This window comes from Stylophora pistillata, chromosome 13 (assembly GCF_964205215.1).
Source record: "Stylophora pistillata chromosome 13, jaStyPist1.2, whole genome shotgun sequence".
Taxonomy (NCBI): Eukaryota; Metazoa; Cnidaria; class Anthozoa; order Scleractinia; family Pocilloporidae; genus Stylophora; species Stylophora pistillata.
In genome coordinates this window covers 5,197,545-5,220,293 of record NC_142531.1, presented here as the reverse complement: position 1 = coordinate 5,220,293, position 22,749 = coordinate 5,197,545, and the positions used below count along the sequence as shown (strand labels likewise).

Genomic DNA, 22,749 nt, shown 5'->3' with positions numbered 1-22,749 from the left:
AAGTTTTAAACAAACTATAAAGAGGGAAGTCAACATTTGCCATCTGTCACAGTTTATTACTTTTTGGCTAAATAATTGATCTGGTGCTGAGAAGATTGTTTCATTTGTAGTTAATTGTCCGTCAGGTTTATCAATATTTGCTGAATCGTTCCTTGTGCTTTAGCAAAACAGAAATCTTCATCTTCGGGCGACTCACAATGTAAAGAAGTCGTAACTGGATATTTTGCTAAAATTTGTATACGTTATTACGAATTTACCCCTTTCATCCCTTAAGTGACTAGCATCTAATTTCTCCTTTCAATATCACCGCTGAATCACACATTTAAGTCACGAGATGAAAGGAAATGATCCCTAACTTAACAAACTCTTGACTGTTAAATTCTCCTTGTCGGCACCTCAGGAATTCTATACAGACTGGTAAGGAGAATATGCATACTGATGTTAAGGTGTAAATGGTTAAGGATGGGTTAACTAAGGAAGAATGATGTGAAAGACCTCAAAAACAAACATTTAATTTTGATTAAATGACACTGAAAATGAGAGAAAACAAGAGTAAATTTTGGTTCATCTAAGATTGTTTTCTCGACCACTTGTGCGAGTCGACAGTTGATAAAGCTGCTGGGTTCGTGATCTACGTCGAATGATCTTCGAAAGATGAATTGATCATCGTTGTTTCAGGCCTCTTTGCATGAAATTGGGCAGGCTTGTAACCAAACAGCAGTCTCTCTTTCGCGCTATTTCACGTGTATTTCGCCACCTTCTCCGGGGAAGCCCGCAGGATATGTGCGAGCAGTCTGGCTTATTTCTCGTGCCGAACCCCACACAGACCCGTCTGCAAGCAAAGCGGGCGGTGTAAACAATAGGTGAACAACAGTGTTTTGGTACAGTGGTCATCGTAAAGACAAAACCATCTCAAGTTGATTATCTATAGCGTTTTGGCTCTTTTATTTTTTTCACACCACTACAGTTTACAAGCAATTTAAAGAAATTATATTACTTTTTAAAATGTTCTCATAGAGGGCCCTACCCAATACACCCCCAAATTACTGTTCTAGCACAACCAATGAGGTCGGTCAAACTAAGATATCTAAGTTTTAACCGACGTGGAATCACAGAAGTAAATATATTTGATGTGAAACTTCCATTTCTCTCTCTCAATACATGCAGACGTAATGCCATTACATAAATTATTTATCCGGCAAGCTCAAAAAGTGTTATGACAACCTTGCCATCTCCTTCTCCTAGCCCTTCTTCCTTCTCCGGCTTAGCGCCAGTGTTGAAAGACCCTCCGCCGCCAGCGATAGTTTCATTCTTATCCCTCACAACGCCCCCACCCGAGTACCCACCCCCTGCCCCGGGGTACACCCATGCTGCACCACCTCCTCCAAACCCTCCATGGCCTTCAAGGGGAGAGTTTCCCCCTCTTCCTCCATTTACAAATCCTTTTCCTCCTTCTTCTATGTTGCCAGACTGCCCATCCCCGTTTAAGCCGCCTCCCGCCCCGCATTCAAACGAAGCTAACGGCGAGCCCTGCTCGTATAGGTTTCCGCCAGATCCGTTTGAACCCCCGGCCCGTGATCCATTTTGTGAGGTCTGGCCTGGATCTCCTTTATGGAAATTTCCTGGCTGCGCAACACCCCCTCCCCCTCCACCAGCAATAATCAAGGGAGCGTCTGCTGAAGAAGTGATAAACGTTCCCCCTCCTCCCCCTCCCGGTAACGGTCTACCAAATTTTCCTCTGCTACCAGTTTGTCCAACAAGAATTTTGAGTTCTTTTCCAAGAGTGAGATTGAAAGTTCCTTTTACATAAGCGCCTTTCCCTCCTGCTCTTGTGGCTGCTGACACGTCAGCTGATTCGCGGCCGTCAGCTCCAGATGCTCCCCAGGCCTCTATGACGTAAGATCCACTTAACGGTACAGTCCATAATTGGATGCCGTTTTCAATTCTCACCTTCCCTTGTAACGTTGTTCCATTATACCCAGATAAGTTTGTCGGCCCGATAGAACCCACCGCACCAAGAGTTGTGAAGATGAATTTGAAATCTGAGAATATTTAAAAGTAAACGCTTCCATGCTTAACTGTAATTCTGAAACAAACGCGTGTGGATCAGATGATCCTATGGCATATCATAAGAGATCAATTCTCTCTTTCAGAACGGCACTTGTTTTCGTTGGGTAAAAGGTTTTGTAATGAAGCACGTTCCTAAAAATTGACCACTTAATCAGCACTACAAACATCACAGAAGGTAAAGAACGATCGAATTCCATTCACCCTCACATTTCACCTTCAAAATTTCGCAGGAAAACCCGTCTTTCTTATCACGTTAAGTTGGTAAAAATGACCACGAAACTGGCTTAACCTTTTCACAACCTCCATTAATCTAAATAAAACTTGCGAAAAACTTAGGCAACTTTTTGGTCAGAATTGAAACCAAACAAGTGATCAACTCTCTTATGAAGAGCTAGCGCTCGAAACGTCAGCTTTAGCGGAAACTAGGCTATGATTACCAAAGCCGTTTTCCACAAGCGATTGAGGGGGCAACACTTTATTAGTAAACAATCTGCAGTAGTCTCACTTGGTATATTGCTGCCTGTACGAGCACTCACTCCGGAATGAACGATCTGTGCGTGTAACCATCCTGGCCCCTTCACGAAACTGTTATTAAGATGTCTACCGGTTTCTTTTAAAAGTTCGCAAACGCCCTCCGTCTCGGATGAAGCTTTGTAATTAATAGAATGGCATTCCTCTTTCCTTAAGCAAATGTGTGCGCACGACAAGAAGCTTGAAGTCCGCTGCCGTTGAATAGGATGGCCTTTGAGAAGAACTCCTTCTCTTGTGGACAAAACCGATTCGACAAGCGTAGATGAAGTAGCTGTTTCCGTCAACAAAATGACAGTAAATGCGTACAGGAGACGATTCTTGGAGGTACTCATGTCCTTTCTGAAACCAGATCACACACAATTATCACTTTCAAGCAGCCTATATTAACATTGTTTTCTGCTGATAAAAATACAGCGAGAAACACTGTGCTTAGTCCCGCGAATGGAAATCGTGTCTCCAAGACTTAATTTAATCATCATGTGGTGTCTGTGACTGGTAATTTCCCACCATAAGTGCACTTCACGTGCACCTCCGCCAGTGTAATCTTTTGCATAACTTGCAGTTATTGCAAAAAGATCTACATCGGCGAAACAGGCAGAAAACTAGGTGACTGATTCCGAGAACACCTTCGAGACGTGGAAAGGAATGACAAGGACACATCGAAACCAGTCGCTAGACATTTTAATGTACCTAATCATTCTAAGCAACATATGGCAATCTGCGGTCTCTCCTTGCACTTAGGTGGCACGGAAAGTCGTAAAAATCTTGAACAAAAGCTCATCTTTCAAACCGGCAGTCTAAATCCCACAGGGATCAACGAACGCTTTTTATTCCACTAATTTATTCATGTTTTTCTCGTTGCCATGTTCCCACCAATAACGTAGCTCCATTTTCTGCCTTTAAAAGCACACACAACCCACAATTCCTCTATTCGCTCCGACGAAGGGCTAACGCTCGAAACGTCAGCTTTTGTAATCGTTACGGTGGCCAATTTACCATTTCAACTTTGTTGATATATCCAAATTGCTTCGATAGGGATATTACTTCGTTAATATTTTAAGACAATTCTAGCAACGATAAGTGGTGACAAAACAGAAGCGCTACAACAATTGTTGTTGATAGCTTGAAAGCCTTTTTGTCTTTCAGATATTTCTGCCTTGCTTCTTCTGTAACTTGCTGCATTGCAAGTTTCTTTTGGTGCCTACGAACTTCAGAGTACACTGTTAACTGGCAGAAAATTATTACCGATAGTACAATGCCCATAAAAGAGTTATTGATGGAAAAAAATAATGGTACCTTACAAAAAGAACAAAGTTAAGAATCAAGGAAATTAACCACGTTAGGCTCGAAGTAATTACTAAACGATTATTTGTGATGAGACTGGTATTTCATGTATAAGTGTGTTTCATGGCTAGATATTGTTCCCCACTGATCAAAGCTAGGTGAATAAGGGACGTTTGAAAGAGAATACCCGTCATAATCACAGAGGACGCTTGCAGTACACACGAAGCTCTGGTTGCATCACCGACCAGGATTCTAATGCAAACAGCTTTGAGCCGGCATTGGCTGAGCAACTATACCCACCGATAAATCGGTCAGAGCCAAACATGCAAGGATTAATCGAGTATGTTGGCCTTGTTAGCTCTCAACCGCCTTTTGGTTTTAACTGCTATTATCACCCAGAAGTTCAGAATGGCAGTTATAGGAGATTCGACAATATTTATGATGAAGAGGAAGAATCTGGCAACTTCCTTCCCATGAAATAGTAGAGGACGCATTCAGGTGGGAGTAATTGTAGGCTTCTTTTGGTTGCATTCATCCCTTATTTGACAATGTGTCTCGATATCTGTTCTCAGTAGATGAACCTATGCTTTTGCCCCTTCACTTGGGGGTTAGATTGCAAGTGTTCCTTTTATAAGCACTAGTTTGTATGTACGTCTTTTTAGTCTTTGTCATGGAAAATAATTCAAAATGAGGAAAAATGCAACGGTAAATCTGCATCTGTTTTGAACTGCACAATCAGTGAACTCACAATACAAACATGAAATTCATTTTTTGCGAATCAATGAAACATTTGCCAAGAAAAACTCTTTGCTTCCCTTCCCTTCTTTTTCTTATCTATCTCGAAGGGAACTAGTGCTTTTAAAAGGACCACTTGCAATCTAAGCCATGCACTCAGACTGATTCAGTTTCAAGTGAAGGGGCAAAAGCAAAGGTCAATCCATTGGCAAAATATATCGAGACACATTGTCACAGAAGAGATGAATGCAACCAAAGGAACCCTAGAATTACTCTCACCTATATGCGTCTTCTACGATTTCATGGGATGGAAGCTACCAGATTCTGCTTCCGGATTTAAAGCTGCTCTGATCTTCGTCCTCATCATAAATATCGTCGAATCTCCTATAACTACTGTTCTGAACTTCTTGGTGATGATTGCAGTTAAAACCAAAAGGCGGTTGAGAGCTAACAAAGCTAACATACTGCTTTCGTGTTTGGCTCTGACCGTTTTAGCGGTGGGTATATTTGCTCAACCAAGGCTCATAGCTGTTTGGATTACAATCCTGGTCGGTGATACAACCAGAGCATCGCGTGCACTGCAAGCGTCCTCTGCGTTTATGACGAGTTTTCTCTCTCAAACGTCTCTTATTCACCTAACTTTGACTAGTGGGGAACAATATCTAGCCATGAAACACACTTATGCATATAATACCTGTCTCTTCACAAATAATCGTTTGGTGATTGCTTCGAGCCTAACGTGGTTAATTTCCTTGATTCTTCATTCTCCTTTTCTTTGTGATATGCTATTATTTTTTCCATCAATAGTTCTTTTGTGGGTATTATACTATCGGCAATAATTTTCTGCCAGGTAACAGTGTACTCTGAAGTTTGCAGACGCCAAAAGAAACTTTCAACGCAGCAAGTTACAGAATGAGAAGCAAGGCAGAAATATCTGAAAGATAAAGAGGCTTTCAAGCTATCAACAACAATTGTTGCAGCGCTTCTGTTTTGTTACTCACCACTTATCGTTACTAGAATTGTCTTAAAATACCAACGAAGTAATATCCCTATCGAAGCAAGATTGGTAATTTTATTACTTTCACTTTCGTTCATCGTATTAAATTCATTCCGTCTCTAAAAAGGGGAAAATTGAAATGATAGTTTTTGGACCGCAGAATGCAGTGGAAAGACTGCAAAGAAAACAACAACAGGAAGAAAATCAAATAAACAAAGAAGAGCAAAATTCAAATTTAAGCATGCACGACAAGGTGTTCCGATGGCACGAAAATCAAATCCGACAAGCAAATTCCAATTAACTTACTTAATTTTGTTGTATTGCGGCGCCATAGTATCTAAAATGTACACGTAAAAATGATCTTATTGGGAATGTTTTCGAAGGAGTCAATTGATTTTTCAAGTGAAGAGCATCCGTTTTCGTTCGCAATAAAGTTTGAGAACATGGCAGAGCTGAAAATCGTGAAATCATGTCACATATAAGTTTATTTATTGGACTTCTTCCGCATGAGGAAAGCGTACAGACTACAACTCTGTTAATTATTTTGAATTTATTCTGAAAATTGAATGAAATGGGCACAAAATTATGCACTACAAAATCAAAAAATATCCAAAGGAAAAAAAAAAAGATATACCTTACAAGTAAGAATAAAACAAGCGGCTACGATGGTCTTACAGTATACATTTTTCGTAATATTTCCCCTTGCTGTATCACCCTTGAATCAAAAGTAAAGGTCCAGAGAATAAAGGAAATGATCTTTACATTAGAAAGGTCCTGATTGCCAAAAATTTTCTCTTACTCTGCACTAGAAGAAGTGTTAAAAAAACCGTATGTAGATTATGAATACAAATGTTAGGGTTAGCGGTTATTACCATCGATGATGGCTAACTTGTATGAAGAACATTGTATCAGAATGAAAATAACAGACCTGAAAAACTCAAGCTTAACTTTTTAAAGATGAAAAAAACGGAGAAGTAGCTCCTCCTTTTTTAGACATTTAAATCGTGGGAAAAATTTTCTTTTCGTCATACCTGGTAGTGAAAATGTTAAAGCCAGGATAATTCGTTAATCATCTCAAAATTTGCCCGTGGAACTTATCATTATATGAGAGGCATCTCAGCTTTTCCGTCACCTTATTTGTACAAACTAAGCACTAGTCCCTAAGGTTGACTCTACTGAGTAGAATTATAAACTGATGCAGTGAGTCGAGAGTTTTTTTTCTTTCGCCAACACTCCAAAACCTCATCTTATTTGTAACATGAACGAAACCTTACAGCCTCAATCTGAGGATTTTTACTGGCTGATTGTGGAAAAGCAGAATTTATCCGCGAAGTGCTTCATTTTTAATGACGATTTTTGTGTCAAGCTCATTTTGACACCCGTAAAGCAAACAGAAAATTGGGGAAGACTATCATAAGTTTTATGAAATTGCCAAATAAGGGACAGCCCTATTCAATAGGATTAAAATCGTAACGTAAATCAAGGCAGATGTTTGGCGGCCTGTGGTCAAATGAAAAAAGGTTAACGCCACATTTCTGTCAGTTACACAAAACTTCGAAGACATGCTTGATTTTTCACGTAGATATGCTGACTCTCAACACTGGGAGAGATATCGCACAGACTAGCGAAATAAGCTTTGAATAGATGAACTGCAACCACGACCGTCCATGGCCCCTTATGAAAAATCGTTGAATGAAGTTATCAAAATTACCCCTTTTATCTCAAGCTCCTTTTTTTTCTTTTAGCTAAAATTTCTTTTGATAGAATATCCGCGAGCACAACCATCGACAGCCCCTTATAAAAAATCGATGAACAAAGTTAGCAAAATTACACTTTCTCTCTCAGCTCCCCCTGTGTTGCTTAAACTTGCCTCTTGTATGGTGCCTTTTGAATTCACTCTGTAAAAGTCCCTTGAAATAGCCCTCTGAGTTACGAGTCACTAAAACGTTCTCTTGATGATCCTCAAAATCGCCACTTTTAAAATATGCAAAAAATTTACTTCTTTTAAGTTCCGTTGAATCTCTTTTTTCAGTTATTTACCTCTGAGTCTTATTTGTACTGAAGTCTTTCGAATGAGTCGCTCGTCAAATTAAAACCAATATCTCGTTGTTAACATGACTGGGCTTTCAACTTGTACTCTGTGACTAATTATTTACTTTAGAAATAAAACAATGTTTATAGTCATTATTACCACTATGTCTGTTTAATCAGCTGAGTAATCATTTAATAATAAGCTAAAATTTATAGATAAACCGGTTGCATCTTCTTGACTGAAGCCTGGTTTATTTGGTAATTCTATTCCAGCCTTCCCTCTCACTCCTTTTAGTGGAAAGTGATTTTAGAGCGCAAGCATGCTTAATGCTTAATTAACTACTTTTACCTCAAGATTCAATTTGTTGGAAGCTATTCTTAGCACACGAAAGGCCCCTCTTCAACCCAATAACTCCCTCCCTGTCTCGATCTTGATCCATATCAGCTTACATTCTCAGCCATTTTCAGCAACATAGTAAAATATAACCAAGGAACATGTATGTTTTTTTAAGTGAAGATACGTTGAACATTCCCTCCCGGTATAATTAATAGGATAGGCACTGGGTACTACTACAAAGCCACGTGACTTACCCCTTTCTTCCTCTTTTACTGTAAGAAACAACCCTGAGAACGGATTGCACATCATGTAGGCTTTATAATCTCTCGAAATCTTTTTCATCATGAAAAAAATCGTTAATAATTCTATACAGTGTGAAAGAATAATGTTTCATTGTGATCTTTCCACGTTTATTTTCAACAGTAAGGAGTTCCGCTCTGAGTATCAAAAATGTCTGACGCGGAAGGGTACGTGAAAAGTTTTCATGTGAATCTCTTGTTGGAGTAGGATTCTTAACTCGAGTTTTTCCCGTCGTTTCTCTTATATTTATTATTTTTGTATTTGTGTTGATAGAGATGATGTGCCTACCACAACCACTGTTGGTGAAATGGATGTTAACACAGCTCTTCAGGAAATTTTGAAAACTGCCCTGGTTCACAATGGTTTGGCCCGTGGCCTGCACGAAGCCGCTAAAGCTTTGGATAGGTATGCCACTCTTAATTAATGTTACCTTTTAGCGATCGCCTTGATTAACAGACTTTAGAGTGCATCGATTGCATTGAGTTCCAACTGAAGGCTTCTATTTTAAGATCACGTTTATTCTGTTTAAGACACTCTTGCAACTCTCAGTAATGATTAAAATCTAACTTCTCAATGCAATATGGATGCATCACATAGTAATCGATTGTTGAGAATAGGAAAACTTAGCAGTTATTTGGTGTTATTAAAAACTGGGTCATCAGATAATGCAATTCAAGACTTTCTATTGGCTTAGCTATTATGGTATATGAGCCAATATACCATAATCTACTATGCGTACATTGTAACATCTGGTTTCTTCTTACAAAATAAAGTTGAGAAGGTTTGTGTATTATCTTGCTACGTGCCTCGTCGGCTATCTATCATCTCATATTCAATGTGTGCTTGTGGAATAATTGTTAATTATCCCAATAGATCACAAAGTGATCCTCTCATTATACAAAGAATTGTAGAAAGTGAAAGGGAGAATAGTTATCAGGAACTGGTGCAGAAGTTCAAGTAGTAACTGGTCTAGTAAAACTTTTGTCTTAATTTCTGTTTTGACATTGTAGATGAAAATATAAACAGTTTCATATCATCCATCTGTGTTAGCAAACATCTTAGATGCCCCTAGCATTCCTTTTATTTTTATTCATCAGTATTTTGAATTCCCTTTGGGGTGCATTTATTGCAACTATGAAAGTGTCCTGTTTTTAAGAGACAATGAGGAAGAGCAGGGGAAGCTTTGTGGAGGTTTCTTACCAGATTGGTGGTTTTGAATTGGTCTTACCTGTATTTTTTCTCTTCTTTTTAGGCGTCAGGCTCACCTTTGTGTCCTGGCCAACAACTGTGATGAAGCACAATATGTTAAGCTTGTTGAGGCATTGTGTACTGAACACAATATCAACCTTTTAAAGGTAAGTTTACAAATGAAGATTTACCTTACTGAAGGTGATGAATGTTAATGTAACATAGCATGTGTCAGGGTTGTCACTAAGCAGCAGCTGAGAAATCTCATTAGATGAAAAAGTGGTGATCACCAGCTGGATTTTTGGCTGGCAATCATTTGGTAAAGCACAAATGTTCACCAGCTTTGAGCCACCTCGCTTGAAATTTCAAGTGGCAGTGAAATTTCTTTGCTACAACTGTGATGTTTAGTTGTCTTAACTAGAAGACTGAGTAAGCTACAAGATGAAATATTGAATGAGATTTACCAGCAGATTATTATGACTTTTGTACTATCAGTTAGGTTAGTTAAGAGATGATGAGTATGGTGTTCTTTTTGTGACTTAGGTCGATGACAACAAGAAACTTGGAGAATGGGCTGGTCTCTGCAAGATTGATAAAGAGGGAAAAGCCAGGAAGGTTGTCAGCTGTAGCTGTGTTGCTGTGAAGGTAAAGTTGACATCTTTGAGATACTTTTGAGATGTAAGGGTGGTTTGAGTGAAGTGACCATTTATAGGTGGTACATATATATATATCTTATTACCTAAGCGCGAGGGCCGTACTGGGAGAAATCGGCCCGAGGTCTTGCAGTACGGACTGACTGCAGCAAGGTCCGTACAATAAAGACTGAGGGCCGATATTCTTCCAGTACGGTCCCGAGCAAGCTTGGTTAATAAGAGATTTATTACACGACTGAAGTTCAAAGGGACACAAGTGCGGTATCATTCAGGACCATTCGGGACAGTGCCCGGTCCAATACTTAGAGAATATTGGACGGGCAATAGAGCATTTTGATTGGGTGATTTTAGTTATTGGCCCTCTGACTGCCCGAGTCATGAAATAAATTGGATTATCAATATGTGGAATCTTCCTTCACTCTTTAGCTCTCAGGATCTGATTGTTAATTCTCCTCTCTGGCTACTACACATTTCCTTGCAAATTAGTTGTGACAATTTTGTGTTAGATCGAGATAACAACTTCTACATGTTTGTTAAGTTTGAGGATTCTCATCACCTGCTTGCTAGATAATGTACAGATATTATAGGGAGAAGTTACATCTCGATCGCTTATAGGAGTAAGAAGGGTTAATCTAGCCAGTTATTGGTTACTGGGATTCCACTATGGACTGTTAAAACCCACAGAGTGACCAGCATTGAACTTCACGTTACAGAAGTACTGCTGAATCGTGAGATTAAAAGAAATGATTGCTGATCTAAGAAGCTTTTATTGTTAAATGTATCCTCCTTGTCACTACCAAGGAAATGTATAGAGAGTAGTGTGGAGACTATGAATATGTCTAGAACTGAGTAAATGTTACCACTTTCCAACAGCAGTAGATATTTTAAGGGGGGGGATTTTTGGGGAGCTCTTGTGCCTGATATGTGTGTTGTAGTGCCATACTGTGATGAAGAAAAGGACTCCCTCTTCTGAAATTCTGTGAGGATATGTCCAAAACCGGAATCAATATAGAACTTCTGAGATGGCACTTGCTTTAAAGTCGCAGCTTTAGTAAGTGGTATATATTTTCATTTTGATAAATTTTTTTTTTGTTTGCTTGTGTTTTATTCAGGACTATGGAAAGGAAGGTCAAGCTCATGATGTGTTAATGCAATATTTCAAGAGCAAGCGTGGCACATAAATCTTGCATTGACTTAATTTGCTTACCAGAGAAATAATAAAAATGTTAAATCAGACTGGTCTCTTCATTTGTAAACCATTTCCTATTTTGATAGAATGGCCTGTCAACAAAACCAACAAAACTGTGTGTGGATATTGCTTGGCAGTGGGAATGTGTTTGGTTATTGGTCATTTCCATCTGAAAAATCAACACTTAGTTAACATTGTAATAATTTTTGAAGAGGTACAGGTGGGGCTTGTAGAACAGTTACTGTATGAAAGGGATGTGTGGTAAAGCTGGCCTTAGGGTGATGCAAAGCGTTTTGGCCATTTGTGCTTGGATCTAAACCAAATGGTAGACTGGTTGAATATGAAATAATTTGGGGATTTTTAAAGTAGGTGGTAGGTGTCAATGAGGATTACTCCCTTTGTGTTTTCTGGCTGGCTATTCTAGCCAGATATTCTTGAGTCTTGAGAAAATAGTCCCCTACTTAGCAGAACAGCCATTGACCTTGAAATCATCTGCTGATTGTGTGTGTGTAAAGGGTTAAGCCAATACATCACTGGTAATTGACGCTTTAAAGAAATGGGCCAAAAAGTATTCAGTCATGTTTTGAAGTTGGTTAAACCTTTAAATCTCTACGTACTTAGATAATTTAGTCTTTCACAGTTGTAACAAGTCAAGTTTGGAAATTTCTCGAAACTTATTTAGCATTTCTGTGTTCGAGCTTGATGTTTGATGAAGGTTGCCTGGGCTCTTTGATTAAGATTTCAACACTTGATGCAGATAGAGTAAAAGTTACCGTTCGCGTTTGGGCAATAAATTCTAGTACAGGCTCATCTACCAAAAACCAGGAAGTGTAACAAATTCAATCTTTATTAGCGAAGGGTGGGGAATGAGGAGAATAAGCGCCCGGAAGCCTAGGTACCAGTTTTAAATCTGGTTAGTCACGAGGATCACGAGATCCGAAATCGAAAGAGGAATAAAAGCTCGTGGATAAAATTAGGTATTGAGCAAGATAACTAGCACGAGGAATGGACGGTCAAGGGAAGCCTCCGCCTTATAATTACGGTGCTATTCCAACAGACTCTGGTTATGCAGCTCCACCGCCTTATCCTTCGGCAGGTAATCTACTAAAACGTAGATCAGTCCTCATAGTCGTAAAAAGGCATCTAAATAGAGGGCTAAGGTATTTGGTGTTGATGACGAAATCTGCTGTTACTTTTCTGTGAAAAGCGTTTCGCTCAGTGACAATTTCGATGATTTGGGGGACATTATGAATCGTTAAAAGCCATCCGTTATTGCAGACGTACTTGTACTTTAACTCGATCTATTTTGGGAAGAATTACATGTTGTTTCAAACGCGTGAAAGACTGATTAATTAATGAGAAATTGGACATTGAGGAAATGCCTTTAAAATGTTGAAAGCTCCCTTCATTTCTCCTTATTCATTTATCTTTATCATCACGCGAACTGCCTCCTTTGAATTGTATCGCTGTTATCTATCTCTCCCTGATGGTTTATTGTCCGAACAGACGCATGTTCAAATTAGGCAATCATGTTTGAAATACCCCTGTGGCCTTTTGGTTGCTCAGTTAAAAGAGTTATAATGATAGGAAGCTGTTCTAACCATTGTTATCTAAGTGGTTAATGCGGTAAATGGTTTGAACCCGGGGGTAACATGTGAAGGTATAGTCTGATCGTCCGGGTGAGTGTAGTCCTGAGAAGGACTGTTGTCGGTGGCAGTGACTGACGTTTCGACAACCTGTGCGGAAGTCATCATCAGAGTCAAGTGAATGATTGTTGTCAGTAGAATGTTTTTATTCCAGTTCGTGTGAAATGATCGGTTGGTTTTGCCGTGATGTTATTAGCTGTAAGACTCAAGTGACGTAAGTCAGTCGTGATTGGTCTGTTTCGGTCTGTCGGTAAAGTTAGGTTGTTCTTTTTCGGTCGTTTGTGATGTTTATGTCGTGAATGAGTCGTTTGTATGGGGCGGGTAGTTGTTGACATCTGTTTAGGGGAGGTATAGTCTGATCGTCCGGGTGAGTGTAGTCCTGAGAAGGACTGTTGTCGGTGGCAGTGACTGACGTTTCGACAACCTGTGCGGAAGTCATCATCAGAGTCAAGTGAATGATTGTTGTCAGTAGAATGTTTTTATTCCAGTTCGTGTGAAATGATCGGTTGGTTTTGCCGTGATGTTATTGGCTGTAAGACTCAAGTGACGTAAGTCAGTCGTGATTGGTCTGTTTCGGTCTTTCGGTAAAGTTAGGTTGTTCTTTTTCAGTCGTTTGTGATGTTTATGTCGTGAATGAGTCGTTTGTATGGGGCGGGTAGTTGTTGACATCCCCTAAACAGATGTCAACAACTACCCGCCCCATACAAACGACTCATTCACGACATAAACATCACAAACGACCGAAAAAGAACAACCTAACTTTACCGACAGACCGAAACAGACCAATCACGACTGACTTACGTCACTTGAGTCTTACAGCCAATAACATCACGGCAAAACCAACCAATCATTTCACACGAACTGGAATAAAAACATTCTACTGACAACAATCATTCACTTGACTCTGATGATGACTTCCGCACAGGTTGTCGAAACGTCAGTCACTGCCACCGACAACAGTCCTTCTCAGGACTACACTCACCCGGACGATCAAACTATACCTTCATAAGTGGTTAATATTTCAGAGCCAATACGATTAACTCTGTTCCATTGTTAAGTCTCATCTCACAGCTAACACCTGAGAACTAATTTCGCATGGAGAAGAAACTTGTTCCATTGCAGTTTTGCTGACTGATAAATTATTTTCCAAATATTGTTTTGTTTAATATGGGGTGAACTCTACATTTCTTGAGGAGAAAAATCTTTTTGAATGATCGTTAAACTGGAACTTTAAAAGGAAGGGCTCCAGATGGTGGTTTGTGCAATCTTCTCAGGACATCTTCTGAAGTCCTCGGGAATCTTTGAGATCACTGGAGAAAACAAGTCACTAATAAAAACATTTCTTACAATACTAAGATGAAATCTAGTATATGAATCTAAAAAATAGTTGTCAGGTACTTTGACAGTGATCCACAGATAACTTTCTCCACTTTAGGGAGTAAACAGGGTGCCATGATGGTATTAAAACCAAATTTACTGAAGTAAGTTATCAAATCAAATCAAATCAAATCAATCAATTTGTTATGTGAGCATACATAAAAGGAAACATCAGAGATTATCCCTATCGAGGACGCTCCCCGCATAAAATATAAAACATATATATACTAAAATGTAAAATTTAAGGATTGATCATCAAGAAATGGGTTACAAAAAATTACAAAATTTTACAATACTTTCTAAGTTTACTATGAAAGATGTTGAAATCCTGTTCATGCACTATCTCTTTAGGAAGAGCATTCCACTGTTTAACAGTTCTAACAAAGAATGAGTGCAAAAAAACAATTTACTCTAGCTTATGGCTGTCTTAATTTAAATGAATGGTTCGATCTTGTTTTACTAGATCAACTAAATTCAAAATAATCATTGCAGTTGAGGCCATTAAGACCATGAATAGTCTTGTAACACTCTAGCAAAACCATTCTGTTACAGTAGTTTTGATTATTCATATCAAGATAAGTCGCCAGTTTCCACTAAAATGTAACAGGTTTATTTAATTTAATCAGCAAGAAATTCATATCTTTGAAAAGTGTTTCACTAAACATAGTTGCATCTTTTGTGCTTTTTGGAATTGAAATTTCTTCTATTGCATTCATCACTTCCTCTGTAATATTGACAAAATGCAAGGTGGCCATTTTGAAATTTAGTGCTCCCACTATTATCCTTGACAAATCAGAGTGTATACATCTCTATAATCACAGGAGCCATTATACTTACAGCTCGTATTCCTTGTTACCCATATGGAAAAGCATCGCAACAAGTGTTGGAACTGAAAACTTTTGCTGAAAATATCTTAATGTTTAGGATTTTGTGAAATTTGATAAATCAGTTTTTCCATTTGCACTTGTTAGATACGAGGTTGGTAATAATCAACTTGGTGCTGTGCCTTGTTGGCTATTTACCATCCCATATCCAATGCATGTGTATGGGATAATTGAGGAATATTTGCTGGTTGCTTATTTGTCTATTTATTTTATTTCAGGACCAGGGTACCAACCACCACAGCCTTACCAGGCTCCTCCTCCTCCAGGTATACATCCTGTGAGACCCACAGCAACAACAACAACAATCATTTCACCACCTGGTCCTATCATTGTGAACATGGCTTTTGGTGAGTCTCCGGTCAGCATGGTATGTCCACATTGCCAGACACACATTATTACGTGTACAACATATCAGGATGGTACCTTAACATGGTTGTCAGCTGGAGCTCTATTCCTCTTGGGGTAAATTGAATTTTGATCCATCATTTCACTTATAATCTCACCCAAGTTTACAAATTGAAATGTGTTGTGTGACTACCATATTTCTTCACCTATAAGCCGAGCGATTTTTCACAGTTTTCGACCCAAAATGTTAGGAGATTTTTCATGTAGAACGGGGCTCAGCTTGTAGCCGAGGGTTTTAGATTTTAAAAATATACAGTTGCTGAATAAATTTACCCCCCTGGCTTGTAGTCGAGTTAGCAATGAAGCAGAAGTAATAAAACACAACAAAAATAACTTCTGAATATTGCTTATTCACTTTAATGAAACTGGTGGCTCCTAAAGGAGCCGTTTGACGGATATGTGCAAGGGCTTTCAACCCAATGGTTTACTCATCATCTGTTTCGTTTTCGCTGTCTGTCTCAAACTCGTTCTCTTCCATGTCTTCATCATTTACTTCTGGGGTTTCCTCAGAGTAGACCACGTCGTCCTCTGTTCCGTCCAAAGCATTGGAAATACCACAGGTCTTGAAGGATTTGATGACTATCTCTTGGAGTATCTCTACCCATGCTTCCTTGATCCACCTGAGAACAAGATTTCTGCTTGGCACCTTCTTCCCAGCAACAACAACAACAACAACAACCTTTATTTATGTGTCAAATCTAAAATAGCAGTTATACAACCACTAACTGGGGACACTAAATACTACCTAAAAATTTGAGAAATTTAAAAATAAAACAATATATATGTACAATTTAAAATCTAACCTAAGTCTTACATAAAAGGCAGTTGGGGTAAACTCAAATGGCCCCAATGTCATCCATGCCAAGTATTTTCAGCACACATTATCTTAAAATGGCTTGTTTAGGCACTCATCCAAGGGCTGTACAACCGGGGTTAGGCCTCCAAGGATAACTGTGACATCAATGTTTGGCTGCTTCAGATCATATTTCACCAAATTGGTCAAGTGAGCTCAGAATGAGTCGCACACCAAAAGGGAACACTCGGCACGTGGCAAACTCTGTCGAATTTATTCTTGGATGCCCTGTTCATCCGTCCACCCTTTCTTATGGAAGGAAGCACGAAGAGGATGTGGCACAACTGGATCTCTCGGTGTACGGACACCTTTGAAGATGACTTTCAGGGGCACCTTTGCTCCATCGGCAGCAACAGCAAGAATGATGGTGAAGCTCCGCTTTTCCGCTCTGCAAGATTTTATTGGCACTGTTCGGCTTCCACTGAATTCCAGTGTTCAGTTTGATGGCAGCTCAAAACACATGGGTGTGTCATCCATGTTGTCGATGCGGGATAAGGGTAGTCGGTGTGTTTTCTTGCTGCAATGACAAAGCGATGAAACCGCACAATTTTCTCTTCAAGATCGGCGGGCAATCACTGGGCCAGAGTTGTTTTTGTTTGTAGGCTGACTGAATGGCATAGTTTCCATTTCTCATACCATCCACGGGAAGCTTTGAAAGAAGGATCATCGGAGAGCTCTTTAGCTTTAAGGTGAAGCATCAATCCACTCACAGCAATACCTACGAAAAATAAAATAACAATCTTATTTTGATGCGAGATAACTGTAGATTCATGACTGCAGCACTCTTTTCGTGACATGTTATGAAACTGTCATGACAGCAACATATTTCTGACCAATCAAAGTCTCTTTCGCATGCACTGAAAGATGTCGTTCAACTCCTCAAAAACTCTGAAAATTTCAGATAGAAAAAGTAAATACCAACCTTGTTTTCTTTGCTGTGAAAACCACTCTATCACTTGCTGGTCTAGTTCAGGATATTTTGGAGTGAAACAGCCTGTTGTCGCACATTTTGTAGACATCTTCCGCTCACCAGAAAGAATAGTCGCCTGGTCTCTTCTCCGGCATTGTACCGTGGACTCGCTTAGTCCACATTCTCGAGCGATTTTGGAATTGTTTTCTTCAGCTTCTGCGATAACTTTTATCTTGAAAGCCATACTATATGAGGAACGGTGTGCTTTAGGCATGATGATAAAACGTAACAGTGACGAAAGGGATTCTTGATCGATTGATACTTTGAAATGTTTAACTGAGATTGTCGTGCTGGTTGATCTGTTGTCACATGGTAGTATTTATACACGTCATTGGATCAATTGATCTTTGTATCTCTTCAATGGTTCACTTTTTTTCTTTTGTGTTTATTGTAATTCATTAGGTTTTGTGTTTAGTGAGTCAATTTCTTATGTTTTCTATAAGGTTTGCTAGATAGATAGTTTATTTGTAAAAAGCTTGCAGCCACTAAGCTGAATTGTGTATTTACAATATAGTATAAAATATAATATGATATAGTAAAATTATGTATAAAATAATATCTTATTCACCGAAGGCCAGGTGAATATCGTCGAATGATCCATGAGATGAAGTCAAGGGAATTATTTGACAATATTCACCGAACCTGAGGCAAATAATTGTTTTGGTATAATTTCAGAGCTGAACAACTGAGAAATTTCTAAAATCATAACATTTTAGTGACATTTATTAACATTTTATTTTAACATTTTATATAAACTGTGTGGAGCAGTTTATATAGCATCATATAAGGAGCAGCTTGACCAATCAGACTGCTGGAAACTCTTTGCTCAGCTCTGAAATTATATAAATAGTTAGTATAGTATAATGATAGTATTAAAGTCTTAAATAAATAATATTATTAAAAACTAGATCATTGGATAATGCAATTCAAGACTTTTTATTGGCTTAGCCATTATGGTATATCAGCCAATATACCATAATCTACAAATATGGCAAGTGTACGTTTCAGCTTAAGGTTAAAAGGGAGCTAAAAATTTAATAAAATTTAATAATTTAATTTAACGTTTTTAATAAAACAATTATTCCACTCGCGCTTGTTGGATATGAGATGATTATAGCCAACTCGGCGCTACGCGCCTCGTTGGCTATCTATCATCTCATATCCAACGCGCGCTCATGGAATAATTGTTAAATATCCTATAAATAAAAAAATTATAATGAAAGTATGAACTGTTAAAATATATACAAGGTCATTGATCTCATTTACAAAACTCACCAAGCACTAAAATTCATTGTTAATACATGATCTTACTATAAAACTATTTTTGAAACACTCGGTCTTGCATTAGGAATCACAAATGCCTTTTGCACCGGAGATTATAACACGATGGCCCTGATGATTGACGCATTTTATGTAAGGGATGGGCTGGGTCATTAGCTATCCAGAGGAAGCTCTTTTTACATAAGCTAGCGATGTAGTCATTGATAGACATAATATTTGAAAGCTCTAAGGTCTCTCTATAGGCCAGGCCTGGGCAAATGATTGACAATGCCCGTTTCTCTACATTCTCCAGATCTTTCTTGCTCAAATAATAATAATAATATAATAATAAAGTATTTATATAGCGCCTATCCTTTTCAGTGCTAAGCACTTTACAATGCTTTAAAAAGGACTAAAATCGTATACCTATATATATACATAATAACTAAATTACAAAATGGAGAGCCTAGGATAGTTCATAAACTTGCTTAAAAAGAAAGGTCTTCAATCTAGATTTGAACTTGTTTACATCATCGATTGATCTAATGTCAATTGGTAAATCGTTCCAAAGTATAGGGGCAATAACTGAGAAAGCCCGTAAACCATATGTCTTTAAGTTATAGGGTTTGATAATAAGACGCCACTTATCTGAAGATGAGTGAAGGTACCTTGTAGGTTCATAAACATGAATTAGGTCAACCAAATAATCAGGGGCTAAATTGTTGAGTATCTTAAAACAAATAAGATTAATCTTTAAGATTATTCTTTGCTCCACCAGCAGCCAGTGCAGCTCCTTTTAGAGTATCGCTTATGTGATCAAACTTACTTAAGCAAACAAGGGGGGACGAGGGGGACGAGGGGTAGCAAAGCATGTTTTCAACAGAGCGTGCACATCAACAACCTAGCTCGCTCAATTCACTGTCATATTGTTTGCATAAATCATTCACATTGGATGCCAGTGAGGAGAAAAGTGTCCAAGCCATGACATCATAGCAAAATACAGTTGGATCAACACCACGAATTTTCCGATATTGTTTTTTAACTTTTGGTGGACGTGGCTTGGCAAGTGATAGTTTTGAACGGATAGCTGAGTGATCGGACAAATGAGGATTCAAAGTAGACCAGCGCACAATAATATCATCACACACTCAAGTGATCATCAAATCAAGCGTGTGATTATCCATATGAGTAGGGCCATAACTGAAATGGCCAGTTACAATCAATAATTTTGCTCTCAGCTTAAAGCCGAAGGTTTTACTTTTTTTTTACAGCTTGAGTCTAGCTTAAGTCTAGCTGAGCTGGGGGAATTATGCGCCGATGCAAAAGCGCGTAATTTTAGCTCAAATGCATAATTTGCATAATCCTGTAAAATGTGCATAATTTCCACATAATTTCCACATAATTCTTGATATTTCAGAAAAAATATGCCCTAAAAGATCAATTTTCCTACCTTCAAAACTTTTTCAAATAGTTGTTTTCAAATTCTAGTGAATTTTGATGGCAAAAACTGTATTTTTAACTGAAAAGATCGTGTCAAACATGCAGGAAAACAAAATCAAACAGGCCTCTTGTCTTTTGCTGCTGGAGACCTGGGCTCTAATTGTTGACTTACAAGCAATATGATTGGAGGAAAAAGAACCAATCAACACTTCTGAAAGAAAAATGGTGCCATGTTGGTAAATTTATTTCAGAAACTTTCTTTTCTGTTCTTTTCGTGTTTAATATGGAAAGTTTTTTCAAGCCAAAGAAAAAAAATTACAATATAATGGCCAAAGAGAGAGTTAAGCAATATCCTGGCAAATAATTATTAATAATTAAATTTTCTTAATATGGACTTACATATAAATTTAAAATATATGTAAAATTCAATACTTTTAATATTGTGCAACTTGCATAATTTGCTAAATTTGGCACATAATCACAGAAAAAATGGTGCTTAATTTCTCATAAAATAGTGCATAATTCCCCCAGCCCTGTTATAGGTGAAGGAATACGGTAATTAATGGAGTCAGGTTGTCAGGTTGGGCTCTGCCTTCCAAGGTCGATTGAATTCAGACCAGTTATTGTTAAATAACTGGACTTGGGTTTTGAGTATTGAAAATAATAATTCTGTGGAAACATGCTAATCAGATTGGCATTTTTAAAATATCTTAAACTATTTGAATGGCCAAGAAAGAAATAAAAAGATGACCTCTGTTGTGAAATCGAAGCAGAGGATGCAAGAAAGACTTCAGGGCTGCTGTGGAATTATTCCTTTCATTATTGAAGGACTAAATCTCTCTCTTTCACTCCACAGGCAACCTTTTAAAATATTTGTTCCCAACAGTAGGCGCAATTTATTTTACATTTATTTATGAACCTTAGAAACAATCTATGTTATCATGAGCTCCCATGAGCTTTGTACTTCCTCTTCAGAACTCACAGTTTTTTCTTGTGTCCCATGCTGGAAACAATAAAATTTTTTCAAAATTGATCACATTGATTTTATCATCTTTCTTTACAGCTGCTGGTTAGGTTGCTGTTTAATTCCATTTTGCTTGGATGGTTGCAAAGATGTCATTCATTCTTGTCCAAATTGCCATGCAAGGCTTGGCAGTTATCGCCGAATGTAGATTGTTAATCTGAAGACACATCACAAGTTGGAAGTACAAAGTACTTCTTGTTGAGTCTGAACTAAGCTGTACTTGATATCATATCTAAACCTCAATATATTTTCTCTGTCAAAACCAACAAAATGATAGTAATGATAGAAAAACATATATTAGACGATAGAAAAGTCACTAGAGTTGAAAGTTTTGTTAGCTAAAGTAATGCTCTAAGAGTCCTCTAGCTAACATTTTTTTGAAAATGTCTGCTCTGGGTATCCACTCCACTGCTTTTAAAAACAAAGTAAAAAAATATAGAGTGTGAATGGCAGTAGCTGTCTGTGGAGTATGCTAACTGAAGAAAGGGAGATACCCACTGTATATGATTAATAATGTGATTTAATAAATATATTTTAAACACGTTTTTCGTTAATTAATCTGTAAACATGGGGCTAGAAAGATGTAGTGTTCTACTTGTGCATGGTGGAGAGGAAAAGGAAAGGTTGGGGAGGATGGAATTTGTTTGTAATAGTGAAAACTCTAACACTTCCTTTTGGGAACAATTCTAGTTGTTTGTGCCTTGACAAAGTTGGTGCCACATGTTGATGTTTCTGGAGAAGAAAAAAATGAAATAAATCACTTTAATAATATCACCAGGTAATCCCCTTAACTTTGTCTTTGAAATTATTTGCTTTTGCAGTGACTGACGTGATATTCTGGATGCCTCTAGTGTTTGGCAACTTTGACTTAAATATCTATTTTTGTAGTGGTGTTATAGAAAGAGTATTAATGCAGGTGTAGGGAGGTTGCTATAGAAGAAAATTCAAGAGATATCTTGTGAATTGTATCTCTGTGTCTTGTTTTGGCTTCACTCCCAGGTGTATTACTATTACAAAAAGAAAGAGACCAGAGACCTCCCAGTGTTTGTGTTGTTTTCTATTCCATTCAAGCCCGAAGATCATAATATCAACTCTCCACACGGACTTCCATACATTTCTAATAATTTTAGCTCTATGAATTTGATGTGAAATTAAAAAGTGTTCTCTGTTGATTTATTTATTTCATCTCATTACCTTTGAAATGTATGAACTTTATGGGAAAAAATTATTATGTTTTGATCAATCCTGGGTGTGGAAGGGATGATTTTTGGGCTAGAGGAGTTTTGTAAACTTTGGCAATATGGCTAATTCTGTTTCCTGTTTGGCAACCATTATCTTAAAACATGGGCAGACTGTTAGGTAAAATGATTTTTTCTAGAAAGTATCAAAGATCATGCATATCTATGAAATGTGCTCTGATAATCAACAGAATAGAATGCCTAGCATTTTATTGTTTTCTGATAGTTAATGAGTCTTCAGATCCCTGTTTCCTTAAATAAAAGTGACGTGGGGAAAAATTGCATAATTTTTCAACTGTCATCAAAAATCATCGGTAATTAACAGGTGTTTGTGAAT

The 22,749-nt window shown here is 38.0% G+C and overlaps 3 protein-coding genes and 2 pseudogenes across 3 annotated transcripts; 3 read left to right on the top strand and 2 right to left on the bottom strand.

The window, feature by feature from the left end:
* Nucleotides 1-928: 928 nt before the first annotated feature.
* On the bottom strand, nt 929-8,114 carry LOC111336805 (uncharacterized). Its single transcript, XM_088742214.1, has 3 exons — nt 7,998-8,114; nt 2,576-2,940; nt 929-2,042 (listed from the first exon to the last, which is right to left on the bottom strand). The coding sequence occupies exons 2-3, from the start codon at nt 2,931-2,933 to the stop codon at nt 1,192-1,194; spliced, it is 1,209 nt and encodes a 402-aa protein (XP_088598340.1). The 5' UTR covers nt 2,934-2,940; nt 7,998-8,114; the 3' UTR covers nt 929-1,191.
* LOC148717355 (uncharacterized) lies at nt 3,642-4,379 on the bottom strand (annotated as a pseudogene).
* LOC148717354 (uncharacterized) lies at nt 4,863-5,740 on the top strand (annotated as a pseudogene).
* A 90-nt stretch (nt 8,115-8,204) lies between the features above and the next one.
* On the top strand, nt 8,205-11,362 carry LOC111336804 (small ribosomal subunit protein eS12). Its single transcript, XM_022942964.2, has 6 exons — nt 8,205-8,294; nt 8,409-8,452; nt 8,559-8,690; nt 9,538-9,640; nt 10,017-10,118; nt 11,239-11,362. Exons 2-6 carry the CDS (start codon nt 8,436-8,438, stop codon nt 11,305-11,307), a joined length of 423 nt encoding a protein of 140 aa, XP_022798699.1. The 5' UTR covers nt 8,205-8,294; nt 8,409-8,435; the 3' UTR covers nt 11,308-11,362.
* An 869-nt stretch (nt 11,363-12,231) lies between these two features.
* LOC111336780 (lipopolysaccharide-induced tumor necrosis factor-alpha factor homolog) lies at nt 12,232-22,350 on the top strand. The gene is made up of 3 exons (XM_022942934.2): nt 12,232-12,411; nt 15,441-15,684; nt 21,214-22,350. The coding sequence occupies exons 1-3, from the start codon at nt 12,321-12,323 to the stop codon at nt 21,320-21,322; spliced, it is 444 nt and encodes a 147-aa protein (XP_022798669.1). The 5' UTR covers nt 12,232-12,320; the 3' UTR covers nt 21,323-22,350.
* Nucleotides 22,351-22,749: the final 399 nt, after the last annotated feature.